The sequence below is a fragment of the Carcharodon carcharias genome, chromosome 8 (assembly GCF_017639515.1).
Source record: "Carcharodon carcharias isolate sCarCar2 chromosome 8, sCarCar2.pri, whole genome shotgun sequence".
Lineage (NCBI taxonomy): Eukaryota > Metazoa > Chordata > Chondrichthyes > Lamniformes > Lamnidae > Carcharodon > Carcharodon carcharias.
The window spans coordinates 152,621,301-152,646,954 of record NC_054474.1 but is presented as its reverse complement, the minus strand read 5'-3'; the positions used below and the strand labels follow the sequence as shown (position 1 = coordinate 152,646,954).

Genomic DNA, 25,654 nt, shown 5'->3' with positions numbered 1-25,654 from the left:
ATAACATAAACCCACATATTGTAATAATCAAAAATTTTGCATATAGATTGAATGCAAGTGCATGTGTGTGGGAGGCCTTTCACAAGAAACTAACTATGGCACTGTGCAATATTCCCTTGCATGAATTCAACTTAAATCAAGTTGTTTATGGCAGCTGGATTTGATTTGAGTTGTTCACACCAGCTGGATTTGAATGAAGTTGAACTGGCCTGGTTCAAACTGAATTGTTTATTACAGTTTGATACTTGTGATTTGAGCTGTTCAAAATTATCTGTAACATTGCAGCTGGCTTAAATAATGTTCAAATAGCCTGTATATTGAATTTCTGGCTTAGGATCCAGAAATATCTAATAATGTTCCTCTTAACGACCTCTTTGAGATGCCATTGGCCATATCACAACCCTTCAAAAGATGTAAGTCGTAGGATTGCTCACTATTTAGGTATTGCTAGAATCTACTCAGAAGTAAAGGACAACAGTAATTTCAGCTGATTATAAGCAGCTAACTGTGAATCACAATTAGTTGTTGAAAATTGGCCGGACATCGATTGGGTTATATTCCATTTTTGGCTCATTTTCCTGTAATTCCACATTGGACTGAGAAAAAAATACATTAAACCACTTTAATACCAGAACATCTGTCAGTTTGACTGCAACAGTTTGGTACAGCTGGCCTATGTGAACTTGCTGCAATGTACAAGAGTCTCCTGTAACAGTCAGCTAACCAATAGTTGCTCGGTAGTGCAGAGCTTGAATATTGCTGAAAAGAGAGACATGTTGCTGAAGCCTTTTGCCTTACACTCATCAGGACATATACAAGAATGCCAAATTTCAAATGATCACAACAATTTATACTACAAGAGAAAAGGATGCTGATTGGTTGGCACGTTGACTCTGATTGGCAGAGGTATGGCCATGGAAAAAGCAACTGGAAACTATAGGCTACTGGATAATTCAAAAAAAAGGTGCAAGGCTTGAACATATTCCTTTTAGTTTGTAGAGAACGGGTCCATGCACATAAATGTATGTTGCTTCTAGTAGGTATAAATGAGCCATGTTCTAAGTGTAACAGATTATCTCAAATTGGCTGTAAGTGTAGCTTTCAGTGCACCCAGGATTGTTCAATTGCAGCACATGGAGTCATTTTGCTTTGTGTTTTGCAAGTACAGTCTACGCTGCCTGTCATGAACAACTGAAGGAACATGCTGTTTGATTCAATCAATCAATTGTTGGGATGTAAAGCCTACATATCTGGCATCACGCTGGCACTGAAATTCATACATGATGTTGCTCAGTTGTGTGGTCAATCCTGAGAACACTAACAACCAATTAAGATAATCAGTGAAACTTGTAACGTAGCTCATTTATACTTGCTAGAAGTGACATGCATTCATGTGCAGGGATCCATTCTCTGCAAATAAAAGGAATATGTTCAAGCCTTGCAACTTTTATGAATTAGTCGGGAGCTTAGGGAGCCCATTGTTCCTCATTGCTTTCTCCGTGGTAACGCCTCGGCCAACCAGAGTCACCTTGCCAACAAATCAGCACCCATTTCTCCTGTGGTGTAATTTGTTGTTAATGACTGGGATAGATTTTAATCTCAGCCACATTCAGACAAAATGAGGCTAATAGATTGGAAAAATGGACAGAGACAAGTAACGAAAGGTATCTGCCAATGTAACATGCTGTGTACGTTTCAGCTGAAGCTTGAGACAAGTGGCAGGAGCTTATAATCTTATTAAACTGAAGAGGGAGTTATGTCATTTCAACACCAATAGAATTTTGCAGCCTTTACGCAGAGGAGGCTGCCTCCTAAATGCCAGCAGGCCTGCCAGTTAAATGCAAAAGCGTTTAAAGGACCAGGCAGTTAAGTAAAGATGTGCTTTGAAATTGAGTTGTCCACCAAAAGGATTTTTTCTTACACTCTATTCTGGGCGAGAATTATGAATTTTGGCGACACCATTTTTGAAAGCTATTTAAAACTTTTTATTATGGAATCTCTCTTTTCTTCATTTCAAGTAAGCCAAGAACAGGGAGAAAGGATGCAGGGATGTTGTGCATGCTGCATTCTCCATGGCAATGCCTCTGCCAATCAGAGTCCGCCTGCCAACCAATCAGCATCCTCTTCTCATGCAATATGCATTGGTGCTCCCCCGTTATTGTTGGTTATTTCTTACAAACTTTCCTGATGAATGCATGAAGAAGAGCTTTGATAGTCTGTCTCTTTTTTTCCACAACACACAAGTAGATAAACAAGAGTTATGTGTTTCTCTAAAGTTGGCAAATAAATTGACGAGAAACGAGTGGGAAAAATGTTTGACCGTGTTCTAAACCTAAGAAGCATCTCTCCAAAATTAGATTAACAAATAAAAGTTCAGAAAAATATTGATTATGCTTCTCAAACTCCTTATCAAAATGGCTAAAGTGAGGCATCCTGGCTGCATTTCACAGCTACAGAGCCCAATCGAAATGCGGGTATTTTAGTCATTTTCAGACGCCGGTCTATTTCCTCATTGTCTAAATTGTTATGAAGAAGGTATAATGCATACAGTGGTAAGAAATCTATTTTTGTAAGTTCCCTTAAAACTCTCAAATTATGGTTGAGGGATGATGTGGTCCCCAAGTGATGGCCCGAATTTTGCAGTATGAAGGATGCTTAAACTGTCAGCATTCGCCATTATTACTCCTCTGAAATTGACTGCAACTTTGCACTGTGTTAAACACAGAAATCCAGAAGTTTATGTCAGTGATTCTCTGAAGGGCATGCAGTTGAAAGTTCCTGCAGACCGCAAACAATTAGAAATCACTGAAATGATGAGAACTTCCATTTTTACGATATTAGTCTAGGCGTAAAAGCCCTTGAAAAAGTTAGGCTTTGTTGTACGAGGGGTAACTGGGTTTCTAATTAGAAATTAAGTTCATAGTTATAGCTTAAAAAAAAACCCTCTATTCCTAAAAGACTAGTTTTATATTTGCGGAATATCAAATTTCTCCACGCCTGGTGGTCCTGATAAGGTCGACACCAGATGCTGAATGCGATGGCAACGGTTTTAAAATGGCGTCTGAATGGCATTATCATATCCGAGATTATAAATTCAAACGAGGCCCCGAGCTGCCTGGTGGAAGGACCTTGCTAGCTGGGAGGAAAACGCCTGCTAAAATTGTGTGAGACCAATGAGAATTGGGTATGTCAACACCACATTTTAACCTTCCTCTTCCGCTAGTGCAGACACGATGGGCTGGATGGCCTCATTCTGCACCTTAACAATTCTGTGATTCTGTTCCCTGCCACTCACCCTGCCCCCCCCCCCACCCCCCCCACCACCACCACCACCACCACCCCCCCCCCCACGACCCTCCCCGCAAACAATCCCGTTCTCGTTGAGCGCAGGAAGTTAAAATCACAGTTCACATTTTTAAACTAAGAATATCAAGAATGAGTTGCAAGTTCCAGTGCAAAATGGAAGCAACTTCATCTTTTTTTTCTTGAATAGAGGAAAGAATTCTCTCTCTGGAATACCACCAACTTGAGAAGATATTCCACTACCATTATAACGTGCTTCCTCAGAGCCAGATGTTACACATCCTGAAGTGACATGAGTCTCAAGTTTGACTTAAAGGTTACTTAAACTTGACCATGGAGAAACCACATGTCTGTCAATGTCCAGCTGGAATTATGGATTTAATTAGTGTACCAGCGGAAAGTGAGATTTTGTGGATTATTTGGAGTGGGATAGGGTGAGACGGTGGTCCTGAAATAATTTTTAATCTGTCTACGGGTTCCGAGGTAGAGTGGCAATGGAAAAACATGTGTCTTTGCGCAAGTTGATTTAATGAGAATAGTTGGTTATGAAACATTTGCTGAACACTGCTGAGTGCAAAAAATGGAATGCACTCCATCAATCACCACAGTGAATGCATTCTCTAGTACATTAATATTTTAGCCTTAATACTGAACCACACTGAAAAACTTGTGGTTTCTAACTAACAAAAAAAAGCTCATTGAAAACTTGACCATGTTGTACAGCCTCTCAGTTTCAGTTGTTTTATCTAGTGTATATGCTGCATTGACTCATACACTTATACCTGGCAAAGCCAAAAAAAACATAGAGGAACACTTCAATTTTATATTTGCACAGATACCAATTAAATAATTTGGTTTTTCCAAATTACAATATTTTGGGGAGGGCAAGAGGGCTGGGGGGCACACCTGGAATACTGTGCGTAGTTTTCGTCTTCTTACCTAAGGAGAGATATACTTGCCCAAGACAGAGTGCAGTGAAGATTCAATTGACTGATTCCTGGGATGAGGGGATTGTCCCACGAGAGGAGATTGAGTAAACTGGGCCTTTGCTCCCTGGAGGAGAATTTTCTCCTCATTGGGCGGGCTGGTTGGGAGCGGACGCGGAGCCGATTGCCACCCACGATTGGCTACACTCTGCCATTTTAGATGGGCGGGCCAATTAAGGCCCGCGCAGTGTGACACACACACCTGGGTAGTGCTCAGCACTACCTGCGCGGGCAGGGCGAGGAGGGAGAGTCGGGGCCAGCGCTCTTTCACGAAAGAGTGCAGAAATCTCCCTGAGGCATGGAGCTGCCTCAAGGAGATTAGTTCCATAATGAAGCATTGAAAAAGGAAAAAAGAAAATTACTCAGACATGTCCCCTCATTACTCAGACAGTGTCACATGAGCCGGGACATGTTTATGAATTTTCATGAAAATTTTTATTGAATTACTAAAACCTTCATGAAACCTCATTCCGCCCGTGGACGAGGTTTCGTGAAAAATGCGAAGGCCGCCTTGGGCTCTTCACCTGCCCGCCCGCCAACCTTAAGGCTGGATGGGCAGCCGTGACAATTACTTTCATTAGTTTATTAATGGCCTTAACAGGCCTTTGACAGTTCGGCGGGCGCGCAGCTGACTCCGGTGCGCGCCCGCCGAGCTCCAGATCGGAATGATGCGCGGTGATGTCGGGACGTACGCCCAACGTCACTGCCCATCATTTTAGGCGTTGGCTTGTGGGGCCTGCCCCGACACGCCAAACAAGAAGATTCCGCTCCTGGAGTTTAGGAGAATGAGGGGTGATCCAACTGAAACATGAAATTTTAAGGGACTTTCTGGAGCAGATGCAGAGGAAATGTTTCACCTGGTTGGGGAACATGGAGTCACAGCCCCGGAATAAGGGGTTGTCTGTTTAGTACAAGGGTGAGAAGTTTCTTTACTTAAGGGTTGTGAATCTTTGGAATTCTTCACCCCAGAGAGCCGTGGATGCTCAATCATTGGGTTTATTCAAGACAGAAATTGATCGATATTTGGGAATTAAGGGATATGGGGATGGTGAGGGAAAGTGGAGTTGAGATGAAAGGTCTTGTTGAATAGCAGAGCAGGCACAAAGGGGCGAGTAGACCACTCCCATTGCCATTTCCTGTGTTCTTATGTTTCATGAAGTGAGAAACAAGGTGAACTCTGCATTGGCAAGTATACTTACTATTAGAAATCGGAAACCTGTTTTATCTGATACGCAGCAAGCTACTCGTCTAGGAATCTTACCCATCTGATTTCTTTGGTTCTCTGTGTTTTTGTTCAATAGGGACGCCAAGGACCACATGGAAATCCAGGTCGCCCGGGTCCCCCAGGTGTGAAGGTTGGTGCTTCATTTAAAAATATTGTGTTTAATTCTGATGGTACGCTTTGCAATCGTTGCGCATCCAATAACAAATATATTGCTTATTATAAATATTCCTAACTTATCCCCATTTTTATGAACTGCATCTTGTCATCTAACACTCTGATTAGAAATCAGACTATAGCAGCGATTTACAATAAACATTAACATTGTTCTGTATTGTTCCGTCTCTGAGCTCCAAGTTTACTCAATGGGCGGAACTGTCCCCGATTTGCGGAAAGTGCGTTAGAGGGCAGGGAGAAAGGACGTTTCACATTGGCTGCAGTGGCGGGTTTTCGCTCCATGTCGTCCCAATCCCGGTGCGTCCCACCTCACTAATAATGCGTTCCTGGGAAACACGCCAGATCACTGGGGGAGCGGCCTTTGATTCGGCAGCCCCGCCATCACCTCAGGCCTTCAGTAATCTGGGCTCTGTATTTAAAAGAGCGCCCCTGCACAGAGCTGACTCTCTCTGAGCGATCGAAAGCTGCTGTGAAGCCACGGTTGCCAAAGGGAGGAAACATGCTGCCCCCAAACTCCTCCCTGGGGCGCCTACTGGGCACAGTGGAGGACCGCCGTGAAGTCCTCTACCGCCACCCCCCCCCCCCCCCCCCCCCCCCCCCCCCCGCCCCCCCCCCACCACCACCACCCCCGTATGGGTGAAGACTAGCAAACAAGGTGATAAATCCAGCCTGGGTGACAGTGGCAGCGATGGTCACTGCCAACACCCTGCAAAAGAGGACAGCCACTCAGTGCCGGAAGAGGATGAATGACCTCCATTCTGCCAAGGTAAGTCACTCTCCTCATCACTCTCAACTCACGCACTCAAAAACCCATCACACATCCACAGGAATCTCACTCGGAATCACAGAATCACATAATTTTAATGGCGCAGAGGGAGGCTATTCGGCCCAGCATGTCTGCACCGGCTCTCCAAATGAGTATTATGACACAGTGCCACTGCCCTGCCTTTTCCCCATACCCCTGCAATTTGCTTCTATTCAAATAATCATCTAATGCCCTCTTGAATGCCTCAGTTAAACCTGCCTCCACCACACTTCCCAGGCAGTGCATTCCAGACACGAACCACTCGTTGTGTGAAAAAGTTTTATCTCACGTCACATTTGCTTCTTTTGCAAATTATTTTAAATCTGTGCCCTCTTGTTCTTGATCCTTTTATGAGCAGGAACAGCTCTTCCCTGTCTACTCTGTCCAGCCCCCTCATGATTTTGAACATCTCTATCAAAACTCCTCTTGGCCTTCTCCTCTCCAAGGAGAACAGTCCCAACCTCTCCAATCTATCCTCATAGCTGAAGTTTCTCATCCCTGAACCATTCTTGTAAACCTCTTCTGCACTTTCTCCAATGTGTTCACATCCTTCCTGTACTGTGGCACCCAGAACTGTACACAATACTCCAGCTGAGGTCTAATGAGTGTCTTATATAAATTCAGCATGACCTCCTTGCTCTCGTATTCTATGCCCCTATTAATAAAGCCCAGGATACTATATGCTTTATTAACTGCTTTCTCCACCTGACCTGCCACCTTCAATGGTCTATGCACATATACACCAAGGTCTTTCTGCTCCTGCACCCACTTCAAAATTTCACCCCTTATTTTATATTGTCTGTCCATGTTCTTCCTACCAAAATACATCATCTCACACTTCTCCACATTGAACTTCATCTGCCATCTATCTGCCCACTCCACCAACTTGTCTATGTCCTTTGAAGTTCTACACTGACCTCCTCGCAGCTACAACACTCCCAAGCTTCGTATCGTCCGCAAACTTTGAAATTATCCCTACGCACCAAGATCTAGATCGTTAATATATATCAGGAAAAGCAAAGGTCTCAATACCAACCTCTGGGAAACGCCACTACAAACCTTCCTCCAGCCCCAAAAATATCCATTGACCATTACTCTCTGCTTCCTATGTTTCAGCCAATTTTGTATCCATGTTGCTATTGTCCCTTTTATTCCATGAGCAATAACTTTTCTCACAAGCCTGTTGTGTGGCACTGCGTCAAATGCCAGTTCAAGGGACACACTGCCAGTTCATGGGACGTCAGCTTCACTCTCTCACACACACCTTCATCTGCCCTCTGATCATGCCCTCATCCTGTCCATGGCACTACTCACCATCCACACATGCCAGGCATCCTTCTCATCCTCAACTCAAGCCCCAAAGACACCTCAGAAGAAGAATCTGATGACACCCTAATTGAAGTCCCGTCACAGCGCTCACCCACACCCTCCACCAGCATGGAGACACACACCTCAGTGGGACCTAGTTCTAGAGTAGCCTCAGAGTCACGATGGTGAGCACTGCGCACTGTCTGATCCACAGCAGGCGGCTTTGGGGACTTCCCAGGTTTCCAGCACTTGGAGGACTTCTGGAGGCCAGAACTTTGCTGAGTCCGAGTCAGATGATGAGCCTCTGGACTCGGTCATACCTCAGTTGCTGGAGCTGCGAAGGCAAGCTCGGGTATATCAGGAAGGGATGTCAGTGCACATCAGATTGCAGGGCACGATGGAGCAGACCATCCACCTTCAGTCTGGGATGATAGTATCAGCATGCCAATGCACCACGGTCAACATTGGTAGGATGGCAGCTGCCGTGGAGACCTTGGTCCAGGTCATTGGTCCTGCACAGTTGCACGGGCTGAATTCCATTGCTGACACCATAGTTGGCCTCCAACAGTGTCAATGCGAGCGGGGTGCAGGGCAGCTTGATCTCACTCCAGCTTCCCCTTCTCCTTAAGGAGTCAGCAAGTGGCCCTTGGGCACCCATAGGGAGGAGGATCCGCAGATACACGCCAAGGGGCCATCCACCCAGGTGAATCCAAGAGTATCTGGCCCATCCAAATCCCCTCATCCTGTGACCCCAATGGCTCCAACTCCAGGAGGGTGCCACTGCCACACAGGACCCCAAAAGCAGGCCGGGGCCCTCAAGGTCTCAGCCCTCCAGAGGACACCCGCCAAGGTCATCACAGACAGGGTGTAGCAGTCAGAAGAAAATCATTCAGATATTCACAGAGACGATGTGAAGATCTATGGAGTGTCCTCGCTGCATGTTGTCATCATTATCCTCCTGGAACCTAGAAACTATTAGGGTCTTTGCTGCGTCTCCATGACACGAGCCAAGCACTGAGGGTATGTGCGCAGCCATCAGCCACATAGGAGTCAAACATTCACAGATGCAAGATGAGGATATCAGAACTGTCCTCACTGCATTTCGTCGTCATCCCCCACGATTCATATGGCTGCGAGGGCCTCCCGAGCGCGCCTACCTCATCCGGCCAGTGCGGTGGCCTTATCACTGGCATCTTCGCCTTCGAAGACCTCCTCATCACCCTCCCCTTCGACATCCTCCTCATTGGAGGATACGTGCAGCTCCTCCATCTCCTCCTCAGCCAGGTCCTCCCCCCATTGCAGTGCCAGTTTGTGAAGCGACAATGATGCACGACACCCTTGGTGGACTGTATTGCAATGCTCCACCAGATCACGCCTTGCCCCCGCCCCCACCTCCACCCTGGCGTGTGTTTGGGGGTGTAGATCTGAATGTGACAAAAATGTACTTGGAATTAACTTGCTAATACAGGGGCCAATGGGGAATGAATGGGTTCTCCATGGATATGAGGAGTTGGAACATACCCTCCTTCCGCTCATGGTCAACAGGCACCTGCCCCATGTAATTAAGGTGCCCACCATTGCTCTATAAACTCTGTTAGGTCTGTTGTGGAGAACAGCTTGATCCACAAATGGTACTAATGAATGAATGCTTTTCTGACAGGCACTGATTGGTGACAAGGTTTGCTGCCAGTGCGTCCTTGAACAATTTAAGCTTCTGTGTTTATTTCAAAATTGTGAAGGTTTGGAGAGCGTCATGAACTGGGTCTTCCACTCTCCTCCATTATATATTCCATTTCACAATAACTGCAAGGATATAACTAAAGATAAATACATTCTGACTCTGCAACAGTTTTAAATGTGTTCACTGGATTTCAATGGCAATAATAACCAGGTGAAATGTAAACCAAGCTATGATCTGCTGTCACCCATTTTATAATATCGTGCAAAATGTAGCCTTATAAGCGTTTAATTTCAATGCTCAGTGCAACACAGTTGAATTTGCTCATTTGCAAACAGCCCTCCCAGATCAGCTACATTATCCTCAAGAATTGATGTAACAACACAAAATCCATGAATTCAGAGAATTCTTGTATCTATTCGTCAAATTATAATGAACACATATTGTGGATAAGAAATGCCCAATTGAAAGGTGTTCATCATTATGGCAATTTCTGCTTTTATTTTATATACACGCAATCCCGTAGCATTGGTCGTAATGATACAAGATGCACTATATATTAATAGGGATCAACAACAACCTGTGGATATGGGAAGTAAGTGTGATCTGTATAAGAGTGTACACAGTGTTCCTGGGATGAGGGGATTGTCCTGTGAGGAGTGATTTTATAGACTAGGCCTAGGAGAGTGGACTAGGCTTAGGAGAGTAGACGAGGCCTGCGAGAGTAGCCTAGGCCTGCGAGAGTAGACTGGGCCCTTCAGAGGAGGTTTGATAGAGGTGCTCAAAATCATAAGGAGTTTAGAAAGAAGGGATGATCCCATTAAAACAGATAAGGTTCGTAAGGTACTTGACAGGCTAGATGACTGTGGAATCCAGAACACGGGGAGTCACAGTTTCAGAATGAAGAGTCAGCAATTTAGGGCTGAGATGAGAAGAAATTTCTTCTCTCAAAGGATTGTGAATCATTGGAATTTTCTACCCCAGAGAGCTATGGCTGTTCAGTCATTAAGGATATTCAAAGTAGAGATCGCTAGATCAGCCATGTTGGATGGGAGAGTGGCCTAATTCAGCTGCTGTTGTTCTAAGAGCATTTCTGAGCTAAAGGAAATTCAAAGGATGAGCATCGAATAGCAATTTAGTAATTTCAGGGCAAAATAAAGCCTAGAATGCACCACTTGTGAATTTAACATATAAACCCCTATGAATAGAAAAGATCAATTCAACAGAGGCCTCATATTCATAATGATCTACTTCCATGCAGGGAGGCAGGAAACGTTATAAATTGATATATGGCGGGTTGCTAGTTGTGTTTGGCAACAACCTGGAAATAAATCACATGCTCTTCCCCATCCAGAAACGGGTACTTGGCAGACAAAACAAGAAAAATAGACAAATACAAGGGGAAGGCATAAAAATTAACATTTTTATTTCCACATGGTTAATATTTATGAAAAAAACAAAAAAACTGCGGATGCTGGAAATCCAAAACAAAAACAGAATTACCTGGAAAAACTCAGCAGGTCTGGCAGCATCGGCGGAGAAGAAAAGAGTTGACGTTTCGAGTCCTCATGACCCTTCGACAGTTCTGTCGAAGGGTCATGAGGACTCGAAACGTCAACTCTTTTCTTCTCCGCCGATGCTGCCAGACCTGCTGAGTTTTTCCAGGTAATTCTGTTTTTGTTTTGGTTAATATTTATATCTGGTTTTGAATTTGCAGTGAAAGTCAAATGTTAGTTTGTTTTGATTTATTGGGCTGGATTTTACCATGGGTTTCAGGACCCCACCATCTGGAGGGAAGGTTGGTCCCGACTGTAGGACCGACATGGTGATTTTACTGCAGCCGGCCTCCTAATTGGCTGCTTGCGGGCCCACCGTCCAATGGTAGGCAGGCTACGTTGCTGGTCCAATCCGGTGGCCGACAGCTCTGAAGTCTCAGTGACGTCATGGGGGGGAAAGGTGGTCGCTGCCGAGGCAGGTGGGAAACCTCAGAGGTGCCTTGAAATGGAGTTGCCCGTGGAGAGGTATGTAAGGATTAACATTTAGGGGACTGAGGGCAGTAGAGTCTGTGGGACAGAGGGGAACCTCCTCCGGAGGGATTGTTAGGGCTGTGGAGGCTACCTCCCCCCCCCCCCCCCCCCCCCCCCCCCCCCCCACCCCGCCTCTTTGGGCCTTGGATCCCCCAGCTACGATGGGTCCCTGTGTTGGGGCAGGAGGTCTGCCTCCATGAAGCTAGCAGCCTCCCCTAACAGCAGTGGGCCACCAGCCAATGGCAAAACACAAGCAGCCCTTAATAGAGCTTTTCAATATGCAATACTCTGCCTCACAGCCCGCTCACGGGGAAATTTCCCTGGCTGTGGGATTGGGGATGTGTCCTGACAGGATTCCCCACTCGCCGCTCTCCTCACTATTGTAGCAGCCACACAAACACCACCCCCCCTTGCCCCCCCCACCCACCGCCACCCCACGACATCCCATCCCGCCACCAGGGACAGTAAAATTCTGCCCATTGTGTCAGTGCTATTGGAATGTTATCCTCTAATTCCCCATTTTTATTCCATTTAAAGCATTTTGAGAAGCACCAGTTTGTTTCTGTCCTACTGGTAGAAATGTTCCTTTCCACCTGGTGCAAAACCTTTCAAAAAAAATGTTTGCACTTCTTCATGTCCGCTTGACGGGCCAGACTCCAGTTTAATGCCGACCAATTTTCAAAGTTGCTTTGCAGATGCAGTATTTTGACCGTTTGGGTACCAACTGACTGAGTAAAAATGGCCGTATTAGTTTCAAACATTTAATTACGCCAATTTGTTCTTGTCCTTCATGAGTCCTAGTGATCACAACAGGTGCCTGCACTACAAAGAACTCCTTTCTCCTGATCTTGATTGTGCCAGTTGGCTTGCTTGTACAACCGGGAAGGGAGAACAAAGATTCCCTACCACCCTACACACTTTGAATGGGCAAACACCGCCTCTCGTCAGTGCAGATAATGTATGGAGTGTATTGTTGCATGTTTGTACTTTGGGGGCCAGGTGAAAAAGGGGTTACCCTTTTTCACGTAGGCTCCACCTGTACGCTGTGCGTGGTTGTGTCAGCAACATCATGGGCTGGATTTTCAGCTGGGCGGGCAAGTGTGAAATAGCGTGCGGTGATGATGTCGGGCGACCGTCCCAAGGCCATCGCGCACTCGCGGGATATTTCGGTCGGTGGGTGCGCGCGGGAGTCAGCAGCCCACCCGCCGACAGTTCAGAGGGCTGTCAAGCCTATTCATGAATTGTTTGAAGTGAATTCTTCCCTGCCCGTCCAACCTTACGGTCGGCGGGCTGGCGAAAAGGCCAAGCGGCCTTTGGATTTTTGAGGAAACCTCGTCCACGGGGCGGGATGAGGTTTCCGACGTTAATTAAAAATAATGTAAAATTTTTAAATCTCATTTTTAACACGTCCCTGCTCGTGTGACAGAGCCACATGAGGTCGGGGGAGTGTGTGGGGGGGGGGGGGGGGGGGGGGGGGGGGGGGGGGGGGGCGGGCGGATGTGTTTACCTTAATTTTAAAATCTTTATTTTAACGTTAGAAATCTTCAGCTCCCTGAGGCAGCTCTGGTGCCCTCAGGGAGCTTTCGCTGAGCGCACACCCGGACGCACGCGCTGACTTCCACGCTCGCCCTCTTCCTCCCCCACCCAGGCAATGCTGAGCGTTTCAGCCCGTGATTCACGCTGGCTGACCGTTGATCGGCTAGCCAGCGTGAAATCGCAGTCAGGGCCCGATCCTGGGCAGTGGACTGTCCAGCCCGCCCGTCGCGCCCGCTCGACGAGGGGGAAGATCCTCCCCCGTGACACCGGAGAGTATCTCAGAATCGTACACCGTATGCTTCAACCATCATTGAAAAAGAAGCTATGAAGAAGGGTCATGAAACATGGGCCTGATCTTTCCCGTCGGCGATTTGGGGGGCAGGGCCCTGCTCGCCGAGGGGAAAATGACGCGGGGTGACATTGGGAGGAATCCCCGGCATCATTCCGCCCCATTTAAATCTTCAGCGCGATCAGCTGTCCGCCCGCCGACCTGCCAATGTCCAAATGAGGCCAATGACAGGATAATTAAGGTAACGAAAGGACCGGCCCGTCCAACCTTAAACCTCAACCGGCGGGATGAGGTTTCACGTCCGTTTTTAAAATCTTAAATAAACTTTACGTGAGATTTATTAACATGTCCCATCTCGTCTGACATTGTCACATGAGGGGGACATGTTAATGATTTTTTAAATTTTTCTATTTTGACACTTTGAAGCACTGTCAGTGACCTCCCTGAGACGGCACTTAGTCTCAGGGAGCCGTGCGCTCTTTCATGCGCACTTTGACAGTTGGGGATTCCCTCTTCCCCCGGAACAGGAGGCGCATAGCGCTTCCTGTCGGGCAGACCACTGGGCGGCCCTTAATTGGCCCGCCCACTTAAAATGGCGGCGGGGCCCGCTTCGGCGGCAGAGTTCGGCTGCCCACCCGCCGCCAAGCCGGTGGGGCCCACCCTCCAACCTAGGGCAAAATGCTGCCCATTAACTCTGTTTCTCTCTCCACAGATGCTGCTGGACCTGCTGAGTTTTTCCAGCATTTTCTGTTTTCATTTTAAAAGAGGATATTGTACAAAGGTAGCCATGTTTTTAAACCTCACCTGATGTTAAATTAGAAGGAGTGTAGCTATAGTCTGCCTTGGCTTTTTTATTGCATGTGTCAAAAAGTTTTCCCTTGTTTAAGGAAGGGGAACGAGTCACCGTTGTAATACTGGAAACACGGCAGCCAATTTGCACACAGCAAGCTCCCACAAACAGCCCTCTGATAATGACCAGACAGCCTGTTTTTTGTGATGTTGATTGAGGGACAAATATTGATCAGGACACCAGGGACAACTCCGCTCTCTCGATCAAAATAGTGCCACAGGATCTTTTAGTCCCACTTCAGAGGGCAGACAAGGTCTTGGCTTAACATCTCATCTGACAGACAGCACCTCCAACAGTGCAGCACTCGCTCAGTGCTGCGCTGAGGTGTCAGCCTTGACTTCTGTTCTTGTGCTCTGGAATGGAACTTGAGCCCACGGCCTTCAGAGTCAGAAGGCCAGACTGCTGCTGACTGAGCCTCAGCTGACACTCCAACATCGGAAAAATGTTGAGAAACTCCAGCGGTTTATTTTAAATCTATATGCCATGGTAGCCAGTGACTGACCAAACCTATGGCCATGATGGTGGGCCTGAAGAAAAGTATGCTAAAATTATAATTTTAACTTCTTGACAGGCTTGTTCGATGTTTTCACTTACTAACATGCCATTGGGGGAGGAAGAAAAGACTCTTGGAATAAAGTAATAACATTGCTGTTAATAACAGCCCCAACTTCTGTGCACATATTCTAAGATAAACGCAGTGATACTAGTGATTCCAGAAGCTCAGAAACCCATCCTTTTATTTTCGCCAGCCCCCTTTAAAGGCAGCTGTGCACTTTGTGACGATATAAACATTGACACCAAAGGCAGAGCCCACTGTTTCTTTCTGACTGTTTCATCCAGGCCAGTGTTGAGGTTTTTCTAACATAGTCAGTTGAGTACCCGGAACCTCAGGCATCCTTACTTAATCGTTTGTCGTTGCGAACAAAACCACACAGCAGCTTCTCAGAACAGGGGATTATTTATGAGGATTGAAATATGCTCATTATCCCATTAAAGCCTGCTCTGTGACAAATTAGATGGCAGATAAACATTGTCATTGTCGTGCTGGAGTATCCCTTTCAGCATTAAGGTGACTGATTTCCTTTAAACATGAGGCAATAATGATATGACTGTCAGAAGCACTGTGATTTGCTACCACAATTCCTATTATTATTATCAGGACTTGACTGCACAAGGAGGTTCTGGTGCTTTTAAGAATAGCAGTGAGCTAACAGACTTGCATTTCTATAGTGCTTTTTGCAACCACTGGATATCTCAAAGCACTTTACAGCTAATGAAACATTTTTGAATTGTCGCCGCTGTTGTAACATAGGAAACACATCAGTCTGTTTGCACAACAAACTCCCATAAGCAGCACTCTGATCATGACCAGGTAACCTGTTCTTTTTTGGTGTAATGCTGACTGAGGGATCAGTATTGGTCAGGACACTGGGGATAACTCCCCTGCTCTTCGAAATAGTGCCATGGAATTTTTTACCCACACACAAAGAATCAGTCGGAGCCTCCGTCTGATGGCTCATCTGAAGGCCGGCACCATCGACAGTGCAGCACTCCCTCAGTAATGCACTGGAGTGTCGGCTTTGATTTTTGTAATCAAGCCCTGGAGTGGGACTTACCTCAGAAGTTGTGATTCAGAGTTTTGAGTGCTGCCAAGTTGCACTTGATTTAATGTGGTCACAAAATATGGATCAAAGACAGATAATTGGGTTTGAGGTGCAGGTCAGTCGTGATCTAATTAATGGCAAAACAGACTTGAGGAGCCAAATGGTTTGCCCCTCTTAACTACATGAAGAGTCTTTGGCAAAACAGCAAGTAATATCATCTTAGACAAGCAGCTGTCAGCCAGGCGGGGAAAGTCTTGCTCTGGGAATTGTCATGGATTCGAACGTGCTTCTCTGCTCGAGACCCCATATTGCTTCATAAACAATCGTATAAACTGTAGGAGACATTTCTAAATGATCTATTAGTCTGATGTTTAAAAGTCAGAATCACAATATTTGAACTTTGGGTTACTTTTATACGATTTGTTAAATTTGAGATTTGTTAGCAAGTACAGATCTCAGATTGCGACAGTTAGATTTGCAGAATAAAATATTCACAATAAACCTGTTCCTCAGAATGTTTTTTCCTCTGCAGAGAAATGCAATTGCTTTCAAGTTCTGCTGGAGGGGTATTGATAACTTTGAATGAGAAATATCTTCACTTTTTTTAATTATTCATTCATGGGATGTGGGTGTCATTTGCTGGGTTAGCATTTATTGCCCATCCCTAATTGCCCTTGAAAAGTGAGTGCCTTGTAGGGCCATTTCAGAGGGCAGTTAAGAGTCAACCATGTTGCTGTAGGTCTGGAGTCACATGTAGGCCAGACCAGGTAAGGATGGTAGATTTTCTTTCCTAAAGGCATTAGTGAACCAGATGGGTTTTTACAACAAAAAAAACCAGTGGTTTCATGGTCATCATTAGACGTTTAGGTCATCATCTGCTGAGGTGGGATTTGATCCCAGGCCCTCAGAGCATTACCCTGGGTATCTAGAGTACTAGTCCAGAGACTGTGCCACTGCCTCCCCCTGGACTAGTGACCTGACTATGAAAGGGCTTTGCTTACAAATTTCTTTTTTATATTCGCTGGCTAGACTAGCATTTATTGCTCATCCCTAGTTGCCCTTGAGAAGGTGGTGGTGAGCTGCCTTCTTGAACCGCTGCAGTTCATGTGGCATAGGTACACCCACAGTGCTGTTAGGAAGGGAGTTCCAGGATTTTGTCCCAGTGACAGTGAAGAAATGGCAATATATTTCCAAGTCAGGGTGGTGAGTGGCTTGATTGAGAACTTGCAGGTGGTGGTGTTCCCATCTATCTGCTGCCTTTGTCCTTTCTAGATGGTAGTGGTCGTGGGTTTGGAAGGTGCTTTCGAAGGAACCTTGGTGAGTTGATGCAATGCATCTTGTAGATGGTATACACTGCTGCCACTGTGCGTCGGTGATGGACGGAGTGAATGTTTAAGGTGGTGGATGGGGTTCCTTTAATACATAAAACAGCCATGTGATTGTTTGAAATTTGACATTTTTGTGTTTGTCCAGATGAGCGGAGAGTGTCTTTCTTATTTTTTCATTCATTCACGGGATGTGGGCTTCGCTGGCTGGGCCAGAATTTATTGCCCATCCCTTGAGAAGGTGGTGGTGAGCTGCCTTCTTGAACCACTGCAATCCATGTGGTGTAGGTACACCCATAGTGCTGTTAGGAAGGGAGTTCCAGGATTTTGATCCAGCAACAGTGAAGGAACAGCGATATACCTCCAAGTCAGGATGGTGAGTGACTTGGAGGGGAACTTCCAGGTGGTGCTGTTCCCATCTGTCTGCTGCCCTTGCCCTTCTAGATTATGGTGGTTGTGGTTTTAGAAAGTACTGTTGAAAGAGACTTGGTGAATTCCTGCATTGTATCTTGTAGATGATACACACTGCTGCTACTGTACGTCAGTGGTGGAGGGAGTGAATGTTTGTGGATGTGGTGACAATCAAGTGGGCTGCTTTGTCCTGGATGGTGTCAAGCTTCTTGACTGTTGTGGGAGCTGCACTCATCCAGGCAAGTGGGGAGTATTCAATCACACTCCTGACTTGTGCCTTGTGGATGATGAATGGCTTTGGAGAGTCAGGAGGTGAGTTACTCGTGGCAGGATTCCTAGCTTCTGACCTGCTCTTGTAGCTACAGTATTTATATGGCTAGTCCAGTTCAGTTTCTGGTCAATGGTAACCCCCAGGATGTTGATAGTGGGGGATTCAGTGATGGTAATGCCATTGAACGTCAAAGGGCGATGGTTAGATTCTCCCTTGTTGGAGCTGGTCATTGCCTGGCACTTGTGTGGCACGAATGTTACTTGCCACTTGTTACCATGAATGTTACCAGTCCAAGCCTGGATATTGTGCAGGTCTTGCTGCATTTGGAAATGGACTGCTTCAGTATCTGAAGAGTCGTGAACGCTGCTGAACATTGTGCAATCAGCGAACATCCCCACTTCTGATCTTATGTTGGAAGGAAGGTCCTTTATGGTTGGGCCTAGGACACTACCCTGAGGAACTCCTGCAGTGAAGTCCTGGAGCTGAGATGACTGACCTCCAAAAACCACAACCATCTTCCTTTGTGCTAGGTATGACTCCAACCAGTGGAGAGTTTTCCCCCTGATTCCCATTGACTCCAGTTTTTCTAGGGCTCCTCGATGCCACACTCGTTCAAATGTTGTCTTGATGTTGAGGGCAGTCATTCTCACCTCACCTTGGGAATTTAGCTCTTTTGTTCATGTTTGAACAAAGGCTGTAATGAGGTCAGGAGCTGAGTGACCCTGGCGGAACCCAAGCTGGGCATCAGTGAGCAGGTTATTGCAAAGTAAGTGCTGCTTGATAGCACTGTTGATGACCCCTTCCATTACTTTACTGATGATCAAAAGTAGAATGATGGGGCGGTAATTGACCAGGTTGGATTTGTCCTGCATTTTGTGTCCAGGACATACTTGGGCAATTTTCCACGTAGCTGGGTAGATGCCAGTGTTGCAGCTGTACTGGAACAGCTTGGCAAGAGGTGTGGCAAGTTCTGGAGCACGAGTCTTCAGTACTATTGCCGGAATATTGTCAGGGCCCATAGCTTTTGCGGTATCTGGTGCCTTCAGCCATTTCTTGATATTATGTGGAGTGAATTGAATTGGCTGAAGACTGACATCTGTGATGCTGGAGACCTCCAGAGGAGGCCGAGATGGATCATCCACTCGGCACTTCTGGCTGAAGATTGTAGCAAATGCTTCAACCTTACCTTTTGCACTGATGTGCTGGACACCTCCATCATTGAGGATGGGGATATTTGTGGAGCCTCCTCCTCCAGTGATTTGTCTAATTGTCCACCACCATTCACGACTGGATGTGGCAGGACTGCAGAGCTTAGATCTGATCAGTTGGTAGTGGGATCACTTAGCTCCGTCTATCACTTGCTGCTTATGTTGTTTGGCACACAAGTAGTCCTGTTATAGCTTCACCAGGTTGACACCTCATTTTTAGGTATGCCTGGTGCTGCTCTTTTCAGCAGTATGATTTAAAAAATGGCTTACTTTTTAAAAAAAAGTAAGCTCTAGTTATTTTCCGTAGCTGATGCTGATATTGTACTTCTTGAATTGCATTCTTAGAATGAGGCGCTCTTTTGTTATATTGTGTTTTTTTTCTCTCAACTGGAGCTCGGTTGCCAGCACTCTGGCTTCTGAGTCTGAAGGCTGTGGGTTCAACACCTTTTCCAGAACTTGAACACAAAAGTCAAAGCTGACATTGCAATGCAGCGCTGAGGGAGTGCTGAACTTTTGGAGGTGCCATCTTTTGGATGAGATGCTAAACTGAGGCCCTGTCTGCCCCCTCAAGTGAGTGCAAAAAGACCCCATGGCATTATTTTGAAGATGAGCAGGGAGCTCTCTGCGGTGGCCAAGCCAATATTCATCCCTCAATAACCACCACAAAAACAGATTATCTGTTTGTTATGTTATTATGTTTGTGGGTTTGCTGTGCACAAATTGGCTGCTGAGATTCCCGCAGCACTGCAGTGACCCCACTTCAAAAGCACCCCATTGGCTGTAGAGTGCTTTGGAACGGACTATGGTTATGAATCAATGCAAGTCTTATTTTTCTATATATTTATGAATATTGAAGAGAATGAAAAGTTGGAAAGGGCTAAGTTTCTTGGTTTCAGGCCAGATGCATTGGATGTGAACGTTTGCTCATGTATTTCTGTCTGGTGCATGTAGTGCTCAATATACCAGCTGGCCACTGTGACATGTGTGGTATTTCATGCTGCAATCTAATGACATCTTATAAATCGCAGCAGTGAAATGTTCACGATGTGTAACATTTTGTCAGGAAAGTCACAATGCAATTAGCGATTGGATTCAGCAATTTATCATTCCAAATCTGAGTGGAACTTTAGATACTTCAGGAAGAGAAGCGAAATGGCCAGGGTGATGTTTAATTATTTGACTAAATGTGAAACATCACTTATTTGTCGTAATGATTTTAAATCATGAATCATCAATTCATAGAATCGTAGAAACTTACAACAATGGAGGAAACCATTCGGCCCATCCTGGGCACGCTCCCTCCCAATCCTCTGATCAGTGAGCTGCCTTTCTAGTTGATGGGTTGCTGGATATATTTAAATGAAAATGACAGGGCCTTCAACCCATCCCATGGGGCAGGCAGCAGGGTTACTCCTCCTAATGAAACCAGACGCGTGAGAAATGGTCTCATGCAGGAGTAGTTAGCATCTGGAATGTGCTGCCTGAGAAGTGTTGTGGAGGCAAAATCAATCGTGGCTTTCAAAAAAAATCAACTGAAGAGAGGAAACTTGCAGGGCCATTGGGGGATAAATCAAGGGAGTGGGACCTCGGCAAGTTGCTTTTATAGGCACAATGGTCTGCTTTTTTTCCTTTATTCTTTCATGGGATGTGGGTGTCACTGGTAAGACCAGCACTTGTTGCCCATTCCTAATTACTCTTGAGTGGCTTGATCCACCATTTCAGAGGGCAGTTAAGCAACATAGATCTGGAGTCATACACAGGCCAGCAGATTTCCTTCCTGTAAAGGGGCATTTGTGAACCAGATGGGTTTTTGCAACAATCCATGATAGTTGCCACAATCACCACTGCTGAAACGCTAGCTTTATAATTCCAGATTTATTGAATTCCGATCCCACCAGCTGCTGTGGTGGGATTTGAACCCGCATCCCCAGAGCTTTAGCTTGGGCCGCTGGACTACTAATCCAGTGACATTACACCACTATCTACCCCAGCTTCTGGCCTGTAACCATGATAAATGGCAATAGTTTAGTGAGTTCCAAAGATCTGTGTTAAAGCACCTTAAGAATTTGGATGTTTAGATTCATATGGCCCTGCTCATTTTTTTCTTTTTGAGTAAATTGGCTTCTGGTGAGATAGTCCAGATTGTGGATTCGACTAGATTGGAAATTTTTACCCCAACTGATCGCAGTAATTTTTCCTCACTTTGTTCCAGTTAACAGTAAACCATAAGGAAAAAACATCTCCTGGAACCTAAATCACTTTGGAGGTTCGTCACGGCCTTGATTGGAAGTTTAAATTGTGCCAAGATTTATTTTAGTGAATAATGAGCCAAGCTCTTGCCTGGAGGGAATCATTTTCACTGATATTCTTCTGTGCTGTTCAATGAATTATTTCGTTCTTAGTGTTTTATGCTTGTGCAATGACTTTTTTTAGACTGTTATATAGTTTATCTTCCTACTGTTTTCTACTAATTGCATTTAAAACTAGATGCAACACTTGGTCTACAAATTCAAATCTTTTTCAGGGTCTGTTATGTGTGCTCAGGAAATTGATTGTAACACTAAATTCTGTTAACTTCCAAATGTAGTTCAAACTATTTGAACAGCGGCCAGGCTTGCAAACCATACAGAAAGCGGCTGATAATATTACATCACTGACTCCATGTATGGTGAGCATACCTAGACAAAATTCAGTTAAAATTGAACACTGCTACATAAATGGATCAAAATAAAACAAAAATGGGCATTTTCATCCTGTGTGATCATATTTCCCATTTAAGTGAAATCCTTGCAATGCTGCTTTTTAAATAATCTGACGGAGTAGCAATTAAGACGCCTGCTTGAGAAGTGACTTCTTATGAGGTGACACAAATAAAAACTGAAAAAAAAAATCATGGGCTGGGTTTGGGTCTGCAAACGGAGACAAGCGGACACTAAAAATAGCACCACTGGCCCTAGTGTCACGGTTCCTCTGCTCCATCCCAGAACCCAGGCCCTCTTCCAGGAGGTGGGTTCTGGAGGGCAGCAATTAAGCTAATCAACAGCCTTTTAAGGCCAAATGCAGGAGGCCGACTGGGATTTTTCACTCAGCCCCTGGGTTCCAGGAGGCAGCTAGGAACAGTTTAACGACCTGGGGCTTCCTGGCAGCAAAGGTGCCAGTGCTAAGGGCAGGCTTAGAGGCCCCTGGGCGCCTGCCTGTGTTCAACAACAGCTGCATGCCGCCCTAAGGAGGGTTCTCTACTCCACAACCCCCACCCCCACTAGTGTATTGAAAATTGGATTGTGCATTTTGTCACCTGGCTCACTTGAGGTTCCCATTATGCACATGTACCAGCAGAGGGAGTCGACTAGGAAGAGAAAATAAAGGATCCATTTCTAAGAGCTCATGCAGTTCTAATTGTAAATACCTCCAGCTGAACTTAATACTGTTTCTGTCCCAAGAATTTCAACCCCCACCACCTTGATGACATAGTGGTATTGTTGCTTGGACTAATAATCCGGAGACCCAGGGTAATGTTTGAATCCTGCCGCAGCAGATGGTAGAATTTGAATTCAATAGAAATCTGGAATTAAAGGTCTAACGATGGCCACAACACCACTGTTGTAAAAACACATCTGGTTCACTAATGTCCTTTCGGAGAGGAAATCTGCTGTCCTTACCTGGTCTGGCCTGCATGTGACTCCAGGCCCACAGCAATGTGGTTGACTCTTAACTACCCTCTGAATTAGGGATGGGCAATAAATGCTGGCCTATCCAGTGATGCCCAAGTCCCATGAATTAATTAAAAAAAAAAATCCTCCATATCAACTGCCACACCAGTGGCCTGGTTGCAAAGGCCATTTCTAACTTAAATTTTGAAAATGTTTGGAGGGAGGATGCCTCCATCTTGCGGCACCCTTGCCCTTTAAAAACCTACCATAGAGCCCTGCTGCTGTTTTTAAGCTGGAATACTGGTCCTCCAGCTTCGAGAGCCCACCCACCATCCTTGGTTTTTTTTTTAAATTTAATGGAATGTGGGTGTTGCTGGCAAGGCCAGCATTTGTTGCCCAAGCCAATTGGCCTTGAACTGAGTGGCTTGCGGGGCCATTTCAGAGGGCAGCTAAGAGTCAACCACCTCGCTGTGGGTCTGGAGTCACATGTAGGCCAGGCCAGGTGAGGACAGCAGATTTCCTTCCCTAAAGGACATTAGTGAACCAGATAGATTTTTTACAACAACTGATGGTAGTTGTCATGGTCACCATTACTGAAACTAGCTTTCAATTCTAAATTTATTAATTGAACCTAAATTCCACCAGCTACCACGGAGGGATTAGAACCCATGTCCCCAAGACTGGGTTACTAGTCCAGTGAAATTACCATTATGCTACCGTCTCCCAGCAATTGGTTGGTGAGTCCGCCATCTGGCCACTAATTGGCCATCCAGGGGTGAATCATATTGAGTGACTTTACTACGTGGTGGTGTTTTCTTACTCCCATTTGAGTCTGACAGCAGGGTTCAGAAGCCCACAGAGAAAATCCTGCCCCACTCCTCATCAGTTTTCTTGGCTTTGTCTGGTTACATGACACATGACCAAGACCTTGCCTGGAGCACTTTCCAAAACTATAAGAACGGTTGAAGAGTTGTGAAGATGAACAGAATCACATGAAGCTACTCAACCGATTTTAAGGCTTTCTAAAGATGGAAACTTTGGTGACACTGTTTGTTTGCCCACATAGTGAAGCTGCTTCAAAAGGAAAACTGGATAGAAACTCTGAGCTTCTGGTCTCTTGTGCCAATGGATTTTCTTCCAGCTCCTCAAGCCAGCCAGTGTTTTACTGTGCATCTTTTAATATAAATAGTTGTATTACACAACCCGAGGCTTTGTGATAGAAAATTATGCTGATGGATTTTAGATACATTCCAGGGTTATCCTCTGTTGTGCTGGTCAGTTTGCAATTTCCAACTATCCACTTTCTTTAATGGACAGAAAGCCACAGCTTAGCAAGTAAGGAGCAGAAAACCACTACTGTGGTTTTTTTAAAAACTCACTTTGTAGATCTGATGTCATACAAACATATGAACAAGGAGCTGGAGTAGGCCATTTTCAGCCCCTCGAGCCTGCTTCACCATTTAATAAGATCATGGCTGATCTGACAACCTGAAATCTGCATCCTGCCCACTCCCGATAACCCATCATCCCCTTGCTTACCAAGAATCTATCCACTCTGCCTTAAAAATATTCAAAGACTCTGCTTCCACCACCTTTTCGGGAGGAGAGTTTCAAAGACTCACGACCCTTTGAGAGAAAAAAAAATTTCACCTCATCTCTGCTTTAAATGGACGTACCCCTTATTTTTAAACAGTGACCCCTAGTTCTAGAAAATACCTGCATATTGTGTCTTCCTGTTCCACCTTCTCTGTCCAGTATACTCGCACTCTCACACTCACGTTTGTTCAGTCATTCACTTGTTCACTTTCAGCACTTGTGTCTTGAAGGGTCTAAGTTCCATGGTTCCATGAGTGCCATCCATCTTTCATACCTTGCCTAAGTGTTGATTATTCACAAGTCAACCTACAACACAGGGTGTCAGCAGGTTAATTAAGAGAAATGTTTGAGGAGACATATTAATTAAGGAAAACAAAACTTGCATTTACAAAGCCCTTTTCACAAGTACCAGATGTCTTAAAGCACTTTTGAAGTGTAGTCACTGTTTAATGCAGGAAGTGTATGCAATTTTGCACACAGTAAGCTCAATTTTTTTGATGTAGTTTTTGGGGGGATAAATATTGGCCAGGATAACTCTCCTGCTTTTCTTCAAATAACACCAAGTGATCTACCACATCCCCAAGAGCAGGCGGATTGGGCCTCAGGTTAACATCTCATCTGGAAGTCAGCACCTCTCAGGCAGCACTCTCTCAGTGTAGGACAAGTCCTGGAGTAGGATTTGAACCCACAACCATTTGGGTTAGAGGCACGTGTTCTATCAACTGAGCCACGGTTGATACAATTATGAAAAAGTTTGATGCTCAAGAGGGGAGCAATTTGATCAAATGAAAGACAAGCAGCTCATTGAAATTTTCAACCAAAGGGTTTACCAAATGGAATGTATATATTTTAAATCATTGAAACACAGATGGTCCAATAACATTAATACAAATACAGATGTCTTGGTGCTTGTAATAAAGTCATAATGAGCGACTGACCTTTATCCCAGGATTCACATTCCTGTGTACAGACGATAGAATATTGTTAACCATGATAAGAAGTTTCTCCTGCTCTTATTAAGAATGTTTCAGAAGAAATACTGAATGAAACGTTGAATTTTTCATATCGGAATACTTGCAGCTATTTTAACATATCCATGTGAACTCTCTGTACTCCTGGTGAAGGCAGTACTCGGTATTTCATTTAGTGAATCTAGTTGAGTTTAAGGAACAGCTAGAGGAATTATTCATGACCCAGAAGAATAGGAGAGTTAACTTAACATCTATTAACTGTTACCCTTTTATCTTTCAGGGATATAAAGGTGAACCTGGCATCTCTCCAGGGAAAGCATACAATGGACAAAAGGTTAGATTGGAGAATTATACCGTAATACCAACAACAGTTTGTATTCATAGAGCACAGAAACATGTTATAAGGTGCCTTATAGAGGGAAAATGATTTTTCAATT

The 25,654-nt window shown here is 45.1% G+C and overlaps 1 protein-coding gene across 2 annotated transcripts in view; it reads left to right on the top strand.

The window, feature by feature from the left end:
* Positions 1-25,654, top strand: part of col27a1b (collagen, type XXVII, alpha 1b) — a 598,999-nt gene that overhangs the window by 104,044 nt on the left and 469,301 nt on the right. For both annotated transcript variants that reach the window (XM_041193458.1, XM_041193459.1), the window contains exons 5-6: positions 5,591-5,644; positions 25,498-25,551. In XM_041193458.1, the coding sequence (XP_041049392.1) occupies positions 5,591-5,644; positions 25,498-25,551 (108 nt within the window). The remainder of the gene's footprint in view (positions 1-5,590; positions 5,645-25,497; positions 25,552-25,654) is intronic.